The sequence below is a fragment of the Solenopsis invicta genome, chromosome 13 (assembly GCF_016802725.1).
Source record: "Solenopsis invicta isolate M01_SB chromosome 13, UNIL_Sinv_3.0, whole genome shotgun sequence".
Lineage (NCBI taxonomy): Eukaryota > Metazoa > Arthropoda > Insecta > Hymenoptera > Formicidae > Solenopsis > Solenopsis invicta.
The window spans coordinates 1,122,180-1,134,976 of record NC_052676.1 but is presented as its reverse complement, the minus strand read 5'-3'; the positions used below and the strand labels follow the sequence as shown (position 1 = coordinate 1,134,976).

Below are 12,797 nucleotides of genomic sequence, written 5' to 3'. Positions count from 1 at the left end.
GTCTTCTCATCGCGTTATACGTCGCCTCATCGCGCTTATTTATCCGGCAGCACCTTCTTTTATTATTTATTCGTCTTCCTCTCGCACGCTGTCTGCCGGTCGTCTCTCTCGCTTTCCGATTTATGGCTTCGCCTCGCTGCTCGCCGAATTTTTTTCCCACCCTTTCTCTGACGAGCCTTTTCCGGTGAAATTTTTCGGATTTTTACATCAAGTCAGTAAAGAAGTCATTTATCTTTTCTTCGTTCTTATATTCATTTTCAGCTAATACGTTTCATTTAATGAGTTTTTTTTAAGCATTTATGATTTAATGATTATTCCGCTATAATTATGTTGAATTATTTTGATTATATTTTATTAACTAAATCGAAAAGATCAAGAGATAATTAACACAAGTTTTTTTTTATGGAATGCCTCAGAACGACAGATGGTTTTACAAGGTAAATTGACTGGGAGATGCTTCGATTTTTTATCCTTACTTCATAACCCTTTGGAAAAGTGTTTATGTTGTGCAAGCCGTTATTAGCCGTTAATTTCGCTTGTTGCAACAAGATAATTTTCCATCGTACACAGATAAGATGTATCCGTCACACGGGCGATCATTAGGAGGGATACATTTATATACCGGTAATTGGACGCGCGGCGAGGTCCAGTTTTACTGTTAGGAGAGCTGGACCATTGGAATTTTAAAGTGACGATCGTAATCGCTGTCGATTAAGTGCATCGTATATATCAAAGTAAGAACAAGGCAAGACACGATCGCGAGACATCAATCTGACGTTATCATCTCCCTTTAACGATCAGTATAATTTTGCATTTCTATGCAGCATATTGCATATTGCGTATTACGTTGGCACCGTTATGTTGGCACTTCGATTGATAACATTACATTTGCCACGTGCGAGTATCGACTTGAGAAAATTCAATACAATAAAAATGAAAAATCACTGGTTAATTTAGTATATCATGAAATAGAGTTGTAAAAACAATAATTTAACGTTTTAATTCGATGAATGATATATCCCGATTATTCGAGATTGTAAGTAGCTATAGAAACAGTGCTCTGACTTTCCTTTAACTTGAAGTTAGATTGTATTCACGCGCGTATATATTCGAACAATAACACCTCCAGTTCATTTCACCTCTGACACCGTTTCGTTTCAAACACTGTATTTCCTCGTGATTTTATATAAGCAAAGTAGCATAAGATCTTTATCATTAGACATTTGATTTTTTTTACTTTGATTCTATAAGCGCACAATAGTCCTAAAGAACTGTAACATTTCTTGAAAAGTCTGAATTTATTTAACTCAACCATACTACATTGCCATTCAGTTTGGTGGTTCTTAACCTTGAATTAATTAATCTCTAGTCATTAGCAAAACATGAGACGAGATATTCATAATACATTTATGTTTTTTTTTTACGAACTAATATCGATGACGGATCAAAGTTGAGTCAATGTTTAATATTTCAATATTTATATGACTTAATTTATGAAATATAATTACACATCGTCGTCCGTGCTAGAGTCGTATTTACTTTTTTATTTATCTGTATTTTAATTCGGTTAATTTATTCAGTCAGTATGCCTTAATATTCGAAGAATATACAGTAATAAACAAGCCATATTTAAATTAATAAATTCGCAAATATTCGTGCTTATACGGATATTTATGAATTTATTAATTTAAACGTGGATCGTTTATTATAGAAAATTGAAAAAAAATGCATTGCAAACAAAATTTCGGAATTACGAACCATAAAAACGCGATTAAAACAGCAGGAACTCCGCACTACACGCGAATACCGCCTTAGCGAGGCTCGAGGTATCGAAGAAAAGAAGAAATTTGTCGATTTTCGATGAGAAATATTAAAAGCTTCTCGCAGTTCCGCTGATTGGCCGGCTGCCTTTTTGCGAGCGGCAGATTTGGCGTATTGATATTCCGTCGCGGTACACTTGACTTTTAATGCCACTTCTTCCCGGCTCTCTCGCATCTAATTGTTTACGGTAAGTGGGTTAAGCTGTCTTGCCCCCTTAATTGCGACGGCCAGTTTCATAATTTTTTTTTAATTGAATATCGGCTCCTTTAATTGCGCGCAAGGCACGACGACAGAGAAAGCTGTCGCCGCGCTGATTTAAAAGGCTACCTTTCCGGCAAGAGGTGAGGCTACTCATAAAACGAAAAATTCTCGCGCATATGACGCATCGACTAGCGAGCTCTACTACGTTTAGGATATGATTTAACGCCACTTTGGTCCAGACATTAATAATCCATAAAAAAATCGAAAGATTTGATTTTATCTTAAAATAAATTTACATATAAAATGAAATAGAAAATAAAATAAAGTCTCCATTATTCATATGAAATATTTTTTATAAAGTATATAAACAGTATTAAAAAATTTTCTATCATATAAAATGAGAGAAATTTAATTATTAATTTAATTCTTCAATGTAATTCTCAGATCAATTGACAGTTAAAGCCGATTTTTCTGCGGCGGATTAATATTGATCACAACTTTCTTTAATTTTAAATATCGTACATCTCTATAATTAATTTTCGAATTAAAATTTGATTACTGTTCATTTGAAATTCATTGAGAAATACTATCACGTTTGCCTCATTTATTTCATGTTACTTATTACATGTGATTACAATTAACGAAGAATGTTTACTTTGCGAGAGCGTTCTACAAACTTTCGGGATTCAATGTTTTGCGCCGTTTACAACACCTAACAACTTCCCTTTTCTCCTCCAGCCAAATGCAGCTTTATTACGCAACGCGCTCCAATTTATTTGCAATTTATTCGCCTCGCAGTCGGAGCAAATACTCTATTAATACCTGTTTCTTCGTGTCTTCCCTACTGAACCTGTTTATTTCTCGGCGAACACACCGTTACATCATAATTCTCGGACAGCATCACCGGTTTTCCAGCTACTTTTGCGGCCTGCGAGCTCGCTCGCGTTCACTAGCTAAGGACTTTTATTGCTTCATTTGCCCAATATCATTTCATGATCGTAGTACCCCCCGATTTCCTCGCCGCGTTTCCATTCTTCGTCATTCTCGCTGCACCCCGCGCGCTTCGCCCCCGTCTTCTCAGTTTTGCAACCAGTTCACCGATATTCACTCGCGTTTTGCTCCGACGACATAAACGCCGGACTTGCAGCCTCTCGTTAGGAGTTTCGCAAGGAGGATAATGCGCCTTCCTTTAGTGTTTTTTTCGCGGACTTTTCGACCTAAAATTCTTTGTCACGCGATTAAAGTTTTAGATTTGAAAATCAAAATGTTTCCATCTTCATATTTCGTCTGTCTTGCGTTACGCAAAAGTACACAGTTGAAAAATTTGTGTTAAATTTAACATATATCGCATCAAAGATCAACTCAAATTTTTGTGTCAATTTAATACAAGATGAATATATTAAAAAGTAACAAATATTACGTAAAAAATTCACAAAAAATGTAACACTTTGACACACTTTGGAAGCAAAGTATGAAAACATATTTCTTTAGCATTATAAAATTAATATTTATAAACTTATGTTAACTTATTTATCTTGGATTTTGTTTTAAAATTATACTACTTTTATGGTATTTATTTATTCGCTCATAAATTGTTTTGTTTAACATTAAAAAATGTTAAATATCAATTTAACACAAAAAAATATTACTAATTGTTAATATTACTAAATTAACACTTGGATATGTTAAAAATTTTAACAAGAACCGGTTTTAACACAAATACAAAAAACATTTTCTACTGTGCATACAAAACAAAAATTCTTGGAATTTAATAGAAAATAACGACCTGAAAGTGGACGACTTCTAATTGCACATGAAAATGTTAATTGTGACACTGTTTCAAGACATTTCGCGACATCGTCCCCAAACGATTGTTCTCTTCTAAATTCTTCGAGTCTTTGGAAATTTAAGAGGAAGATGCAAGCTTGCGAAACCGCGATTGCAGAATTCACGAGATGAATTATTGAGATGAATCATTCTAAAAATGGAAGAAAAAAGAGAAAGATATGTGACGTATGTTGAGAAATTATATCGGCCAAATAAAGCGATAAAACGTAGTCGCAGACGTATTATTACGGCGTATAAAAACGCTCATAAAATTTTACCAATTTCTGACTATATGACGCGAGGAATCGTACGCGGAAGATGAAAAGATGATCGCGGGAAAGGGAAAGGGCAATGATGAGAAAAAGCGAAGTGCAGAGAAGTGCGTTCACATTTTTTTTTCTCATTTCGCTCACCCGAAGATTGACTCGCGCGTCCGTTTCTTCTTTTTCTCTCGCGTCCGAAATTCGATCGATTGAGTCCGCAGTACCGACACGGTCTCGAGTTCCCAGCACGAGAAGATCCTTGGCCTCTTTTTACCGGGAAATAGCAGGATGTTTCGTTACACGCGAACAACATCGCGAACGTGACTTAATTCGTTCGAAACTTGTTCCAAAACGAATTTTCCCTTAGGACCTGTGGTCGATAACAATTTGAAGACTACTTACTTCGAAGCAAACCTCGAGATGGATTTCCCAAATGGCACACAATATTTATAAATATTTACCAAATATTTTTATAAATATTTTTATGGTTTTAGATTGAACAGATCATAAATATGTATCATAAGTATTATGATAAATATTGCATAAAATATTTAGTCATTAATAAAATATTTTATACAATATAAAATTATTATAAAATCCATAATAAATATTTATAGTCTGTTTAAGATCATAAAAATATTTTAATAATTATTATAAACATTTTGTAAATCTTTTATAAAATGTGTTATGCTCTCTGGTTATCTTTACAGATTTGAATATTTAGAATTTCAAAAATAATTTATACAAATAAACATCTTGTGCTCGATATTTAATCGTTTACCTCTTTATTTATTACTTTGCATTTAACGACTTAGTATTTGTTATTGAAATTTTAAATTTTGAGGTTTGATACCGTCTGTTTCCATTGTTCGAGTTTGCATTTGAGTAATTCATAGATTCTCGAATGAAATTAAACATTTTACGCGATGTTAAGTCAACTTGAAGAACCGTTGAGAACGAGGAAGGAAAGCAATCGATAAGAGGCCGGGCGTTGTCGGCGATCGGGAATTTGCAGAATCGACGAAATCGTCGTGATCGGCCGGGGCCTCATTAGCCCGCCCGATCGATCGATCTTCCGTGCGTGGATCGCGAGGGTCTGATCGCAGGGCGTATGGACCTCTTTCTCGCCTTTTTCTTTGGAAACCGTTGCGAGATCGTCGAACTTCACGATTCGATTTCCTCCGGGCGACGGGTTGCTCAAACACGATGCCCGCCGATCGCGTTCCCGGTTTCCTACTGTATACTGATCTCGCGCGAGAGATCGAAACTAGATCGCGTTGCACAAGACGCAATCGGGAGGGGAAAAAAAAGATCGCTGCGGGGAACAATTGCATTGTGACCCCCTCGTCTCGCTCTTGAGACCTACATTTCCCGGGCCCCGGATTTCTCAGCGACCGACAATGTTCGTAAATTCTCTCAGAGTTTCTGCGATTTTCTGATTTACAATTTAAACGATTATCGAATCATCGGGAGGACGTGGGCATTCAGAGTCATGAGAATCAATTTCTTTAAATTAAATAAAAAAAATACTCACAATATTTATCATTCAGCTCCGTCAGAATTTTCATTCTTCATTCATTAGACGCGATGTTTGTAGAGTTAATTAAGCGCGACTTAAACTTAGAGAGGTATTCTCGCTTCTCACTATCGTCGTTCGTCACGCGTTGCTTTTCTTGCATCGTTCGCCCATTAACCGACTAACGAACACAACGGCGCGGCGCGGCGTCCGCGTCCGCGTCGCAGGGGATGACCTAGATTTTCCCGAGTTTTCTTGCACGACCGTTTACATTGGTACATCGGTAATGCGGGATCGTTTGGAGCACAGCTCGAAGAGCAGGACTCTCTCGCATGCTCTATGGCGTGGGAACGCACCGTAGCCGTGTATAAATTCGCTCTAGCGAGGCACAGAGCTCGCGAGATCGGAGCGGGAGGAGAGACTGAAGGAGACAGAAGAGAGAGCGAGGAGAGGAGAGGAGAGGAGAGGACGGCGCGGCGCGGCGACGCGCGTGTTCGACGCCGAGTGGTATGAGCAACGCTTGCTCGCTTGCTTGCGCAACTTCTTTTCCGCGCTCGCTTATCCAGCAACGGCGCAGCACAACGCACTGTACCAAATTAATACAGTGTAGCCACACAGCGCAGCGGCGAGCCGCGCTCGGCTAAATGCCAACAACGCAAACCGCGCGCGCAACAATTGATCGCAGCCGCCGCTCCCGGATGTCCGAGCGCCGGAGTGTCGTTCTTGGTTCTTCTAACCGGTTACGGAACGTCGGGACTGCGCCATCGATCGCCGATGCCGCCGCCATCCGAAAAAGGCTCAGACTCATAATTCGGGAACAACAAAAAAATCTCGTGTTTTATACTATTCTTTTATCTATTGTTGAAACCGTTTAAAAAGCTTTTATGGGGAACATTAGAAACATTGCAATTAATCATTGGTATTAAATTCTATCTAGAAAGACTATATAACTAGACTATATAAACTTGACTAAGTAGCCAAGATTTTAAGTTGGAGAACGATTATGACATCATCGATCCTGCCATCCAAACAACTTTTTGGCATAAAATATCTATGCTGAACATTACACTTAACTTTTTACACTAGCAAGATGTAGCAAAGCAGCTCGAATACCGTTTCTTTCTTCCAGGTAGTCTGTGGAATTCGAGAATGCGGTGGCGAATGGGGCGGAGTCGAAGGCGTTGCGTTTGATGAGGATACCCAGTTCAGACCGACATCGGCATCGTCCAGCGGACTCGAACGAATTAAAATCAACTAGAGCGGATACCGGCGACAACGAGTACAACGAGCGCCGCCATATCATTTCCATGGACTTAACGGAGGCTTTCGCGCCAGGAGGTGGCGGCGAGGATCTGCCGAAGACAGACTTCTTCGACTTTGTGGTGTCGCCGCCGCCGCATTGCGCCTCGGCCGACGGCGTCGTCTCCGATGAGGAGAGTTTCCTGCATCGCGGTGCCAGTGGTTGTCGCGCTATGGGCGGCTATCTTCAGACCCACGACGACCACGAAGGTTCACACGGCAGTTCACCTTTCATCAAGGAGACTAACAACAATACGCTAACGGCACTACCCCCCGTATCGACCATCACCGGCTCATTGAGTCATCACCATCAGCATCATCACGTGCATCACCAGGTGCGTTCGCAACACGGAAATGTTCAGACTGGCGAGACCACTGCCATGGATCAATCCGAGTGCGATTATTGGGGCCAGGAAGATGAGAGCAAGGAACAGACATGCAACATTCTACTGGAGGACCTCAATAAATATTGTTGGTCCTCAAACGCACATACTAACGACGGCGTCATTCATCCGGCGGCCGGTGGTCACGCCAACGATCATCATCAGGCCGTTGGTACGGGCCGTCCTGGTGGTTGTACCGCCAATGATCGACAAAACACGGACGGTGCCATCTACACTTTGACGGTGCTAAACAACGAAGCGAACTCGATGGACGCGTTGGACTGCTGCAAGAGTCCGGCACCTGCGTCCGGTGATTCCTGGTCGCTACGGCCTAACCTCGACCTAGACGCCATTTTAAGCATGGAACCGTCCTCCGGCGAGCAAGATCACGAACAAGCCAGCGGCGAGGTGCCTAGGAGTGTCAACGAAAGGTTTCATGGATCGGATGGCCGTGGTTTTACCGTGCCCCCATCACAATACGCTACGGACGACAGTGGATTCGTCGAGAGCAAAGAGTTGTGCGTGCGAGCGTCCTCGGCTAACTGTTCCGGCGACAACAATAACGACTGGAAGCTATCGGATCAGAATTTACAAGAAGTCGCTGCTGCTGCTGCGGCTGCTGTTGCCGTTGGTGCCGGGGATTCCGCAGAGAGTCTCTTGAGAAGCGCTCTTCAGGGCAAGCTGTATACCGGACCGGCTCAATCGGTTTCTTCATCCTCGCCGTCCTCGCAGGCGTCTACGATTTCAATGCCAGTTTCAGGAACCGCGGGACTAATGGTGGCCGATCAGCAACAACAGCAGCAGCAACAACAGCAGCAGCAACAAGAGGACTCCATGCAGACGTGTACCGACGAGGATCTGCTGCTCTCGCAGCTGGACCAGACAACCTATCGACCGGGAGATTACGAAAAGCTTAAAAGCATCGCGAATGAAGTGGTGGAATCGTACTGCAGCCTCGAGCCGGTTTGTAACGTGTCGGGGACTACTACAGTGATGTATACATTAGATCCGGCAAGTGGGAGTCTGGGTACGATCACGTTACCGGCCGACCTGGGCCAAGTGAGCACTGTGACAGTAGTTACGGCTGCTCAGCAGGACGTCCTGCAACAGCAATCCGCTCAACGAACCGACGTGGATCAGCAACAACAGCAGCAACAATCGGGTCAACTACAATTAACTTCCGGACGGGTAGGAGTCACCTCCAAGCCAGCGAAGAAGTACGTCAGACGCGCCAATCGTAATAGCAACAATGCCAACGGCGCCAGCAACGGTAGTGCCGGTACGGAGGCCAGCAACGCGAGTCAGCAACAAACTGGCGGCTCCGCCGGTTTACCCAGTAACGTTCAGCGCAAGGAACGCTCCCTGCATTACTGCAGTATCTGCAGCAAGGGCTTCAAGGACAAGTACAGCGTGAACGTGCACATCCGAACGCACACAGGCGAGAAGCCGTTCGCTTGCTCGCTCTGCGGCAAGAGCTTCCGTCAGAAGGCCCATCTGGCTAAACACTATCAGACCCACGTCACCCAGAAGCCCGCGAGCATCCAGCAGGCCGCTTCCGGAAGCGGCGGAAACAACGGAAACACCAGTCCAACGGCGGAGACTAACACGACTTCCGCGTCCCCCGCCATCGCCAGCAGGACCCAGGTCGCTGTAGATCCGACAGGAACTGCTTGCAGTCCCCCCAGTTAGTTCGCAGAATACGGACGCGGCACGATGCCAGACGCGGACATACGTCGTCCACGTTTTTTTATTTTTTCGAAAAAGATGGCGGCTGAAGCTGGTCTCCGCTTTTTTTTATTCTCCACTTTTTTAAATGCATGATTTTCTTTCCATGATGGAAACGCCGAGCCGAGCTTGCGACGAGAAAGAGCGAATCATGACGAACGCATTAGATAGGCGTGTACAGGATGATCAGAATTGAACTCACACGGTCTTGAAAAGCAAATTTTTTTGACTAACTGCTTGACTTGATAAAGTTTAAAGTAGATATAATTGGAGCTACTTAAGCAAATTGAATTGAATTTAATTATTGGTAATCTAATTAAACTTAATTATTGAAGTAAGTTATTTAAGTTTAATTATTTCAAACCAATTTTTCTCGAGTTTTTCAAGTTGATTTAATTAATATTCATTTGATTACTTAAATTAGCTTAATTGGTTCCCAAGTCAGATTGAATTTTTTTTACGTTGCAAAAAATGTTTCTTGCAATTTATACAAAAATATTCCGTGACATCCTGTATGCAAACGAGAAGCCTATTGAGTTTTGCATGGCAAAACTACGCGACCGAAAGGGTGTTAATTAAAAGGTTAATTAAGTACTTCGAACTTTGCGAGATTATCTATCCTAACGGTGACAATTCCGTCGCCGGATTTTTGTATTAAATATTAATTAATTATGGACGATCAAGAGGAGCCAATCAGTCCCCTTGTACTAACATGACACTCGTAAAATTGTTCCTACGATCATTCAATTACCGTAATGACAAAAACAACGACAACGGCGACGACGACGATAAGGACGGAACGACGAATGTTTATAGGCTAATTGACGATTTATTATATTTAATAGCCACGAGATATTAACGTTGAAGATGTTTTATAAAATAAATTTTTTATATATGTATAATTATGTACACGATGTTGCAAAATTACCGAGTCCTCTTAATTAAAGCTTCTTCGACAATGGAAGAAGAATTTTTCTTTAATGAAAATGTCATGGAAAGATTATTATTTAGCCTGAAAATATTTCATATTACATGCTTTTATAGTTTATCTACAAATTAAGACTTTATGAAACAAAGCTGACTTGAAATTGACTGAGATTCGAAAACTATTGTATGCAAGATGCTTCGATATTTTATTTTCGTTAGAGAAAGTTCAATTCCAAATCTGCCGAAGGTTTAGCGGAAAGGACTGGTAGGATCTGGTAGTTTTGAAACGCTCCATGTACACAGAGAGTAGATTAGACAGTAACTTAGAGCGATAAGTGCAGAGTATCGAGAGGAAGACCCTTTAATAAGTAATTAGTAGCATGAGCTGTGATTTAGGTACATACTCAACGAGCGGTTTAGAGCGAAGCAAACGTAACGAGATGCGTAAGTGCTGTTCTCTCATTGGTACTCCTTTTTTTTTAACTCTGTCTTCTCTCGCGCGAAAACGCAATTGAAAAAGGAACCAACCGCGATACCGATTTATTTTCGATCATTTTAAACGTTCTATCGAGTGCTATAATGCCGCAGAATCGACGGCCGTAAGAATCGCGTTTGCTTTCCGTCCTTTCTTGTATATTTTATTCGCAAAATAAAATCCTCTACGAAAATATTTTTATTAAAAATATTAATATTATTATAATAATGTTACGCGTGTGATAATGTATATATGACTATATATACACTATTTTATTAATATTATATGAATTCTTGTTGAGATAGTTGCCAATAAGTCTGAATTTTAACACAATAATTCATCGTTTTAATGAATAAGTTCTTTTTAGACAATACACTAAATTCCATATTTTTATTTCTTTAATTGAGATTATGAAAACAGAAAAATATATATAATCTTTCCAAAGTTTAACTTCTTCAAAGTCAAATATACTGATGCAATTATAAAAGTAAATAGTAACTATATGCTTATTAATTAAATTATTAAAGATTTAGAATAAATTACTATGGATTTACAACGATAAACTGACGCTTCAATTATTTTAATATAATTATTAAACATTAACAAAACTAAGATGATTGTAATAATTTATGCACTCCGATATTTTTTTAATCAAAGCAAAAAAAAAATTAATAGTCTCTGAATTATTCAAGTTTCTAAACAAGTACCATCATTAAGTAATAAAATTTCTCTTTGCACTGATAATACTCGATATTTATACATCATGATACTCACTGCCGTCATACTAAAGCCGTCAGTCTTTGATGAAAGAGAAACATCTAGTGAAGTAATCAATTAACAAGTCATCGATTATTAGTAATGTAATCGACGCGATTCTTTCGGCTGCGATCTCGAAAGCTGCGCTAACGTTTTAATCACGATATAATATACTCATTTCGGCGAGTGCGACGACCGAGAAACGTGCGAATCCCCGCGTGCTACATTTTCCGGGGGCCTGCGACCCCGTAACATCACGGAGGTCAGAGTTACCGAAGGGCCCCCTCGGGCTATCGCGCGCGAAAGATTCGCCTCTCGTAATTACACGTTGCGTCGATATTGCGTTACGTGCGCGCCTCATCGCGGCGGCCGTGGTCGTCTCGTATCGGGCAAATGACGATAAATTTGCCTCACTTATAATATGGCGATAATTTTATCCGCCACTCTGTCGGCGATTTGTTATCGGGATAATTAATTGCACGATCGCCGCGTAAAAGTGAGGCGGTTTTACCAGAGGCGCGTTTAAAAGATGCGACGCATTCGATTCTTATCGGCGGCCTGATTTCAATTTCAGAAACTTCTTTTAAAAATTATCTTTCCCCGGAGAGAATCACGTTGCATAAAAATAATGCACGCCCGTTTTCGTGCAATTAAAAAATATCACGGAACTTTGCGAGACTTCACGGGATTCAAGTTCGTGCTTTGTGAGAGATTCGCATGAACGAAAATCGAGAGCACTCGAGAAGCATTGGGGGGAAAAATCCGAGTGCTCGCTAAAAAAAAATAAAAATTGGAAAGTCTCGCGTGACTTCGCAATCGCGGTCGCCTCCCTCGCCGATCCCCGCCGATTCGTTCAATTTGCGTAATTAGTCACGTATGTACAACACAATCGAGACTATTCTTCCGCTGACACTGATACTCAATCGACGACGCAAGCGGCAAATGATTTTCATATTTTAGAAAACACATCGTCAGGTATTGCAACGATTAATTGATCATGTATTAACAAATAGTGCAACCGAACGATATTGCTCAATTTTGCTTTAGAATCGCAATCAATACGCGAAATCGCAAAAAAGCAGAAATGATAGATATTTATAATCTTGTATAATTACAATCAAATCATGGAAAAAAGAAGAGGAAGGGGAGAACTAACAGACATGCTCGTTACTCTAATTAAAACAGTAGACCAGTGTAATGATAGATAGACGTCTAATTTCAACGATTTTACCGTGTCGATCGTATCTTGCCCCCCTTTCCGCATTTTACTATTCTAATTAAAAATAGGAAAGATTTCAGAAGGAGAAATTAAAGACTCGTAGATTTTCCTTCCGGAAATTATAAATAAATTATAAATTGTTAAGTTGCATCTTTGCAGCCGCAAATTTTGCGATTTATTTCATTCTGTACTATTAGTTGCCGTTTATGCAAATTGGATTTAAAAGTTCAAAGCTACGGAGTCTTTTCGGTTATACTACACAATGTTCAAAACTAAAAGAAATTAAGAGCTATTATTTTTCTCTGTAACTAATGACTCTGGGATTCGTTCTATTACTTATTATTTTTAATTGCCGGATTAAATTTGATCTGTAAGTAAATAGTTT

General features: G+C 40.3%; 1 protein-coding gene across 1 annotated transcript in view; it reads left to right on the top strand.

Moving 5' to 3' along the window:
- LOC105199564 (zinc finger E-box-binding homeobox 1) overlaps positions 1–10,872 on the top strand; it is a 46,742-nt gene extending 35,870 nt beyond the window's left edge. Inside the window, exon 2 of the mRNA XM_011166717.3 lies at positions 6,758–10,872. Within this exon, the coding sequence (XP_011165019.2) occupies positions 6,819–8,999 (2,181 nt within the window). The 5' untranslated portion in view covers positions 6,758–6,818 and the 3' untranslated portion in view covers positions 9,000–10,872. The remainder of the gene's footprint in view (positions 1–6,757) is intronic.
- Positions 10,873–12,797: the final 1,925 nt, after the last annotated feature.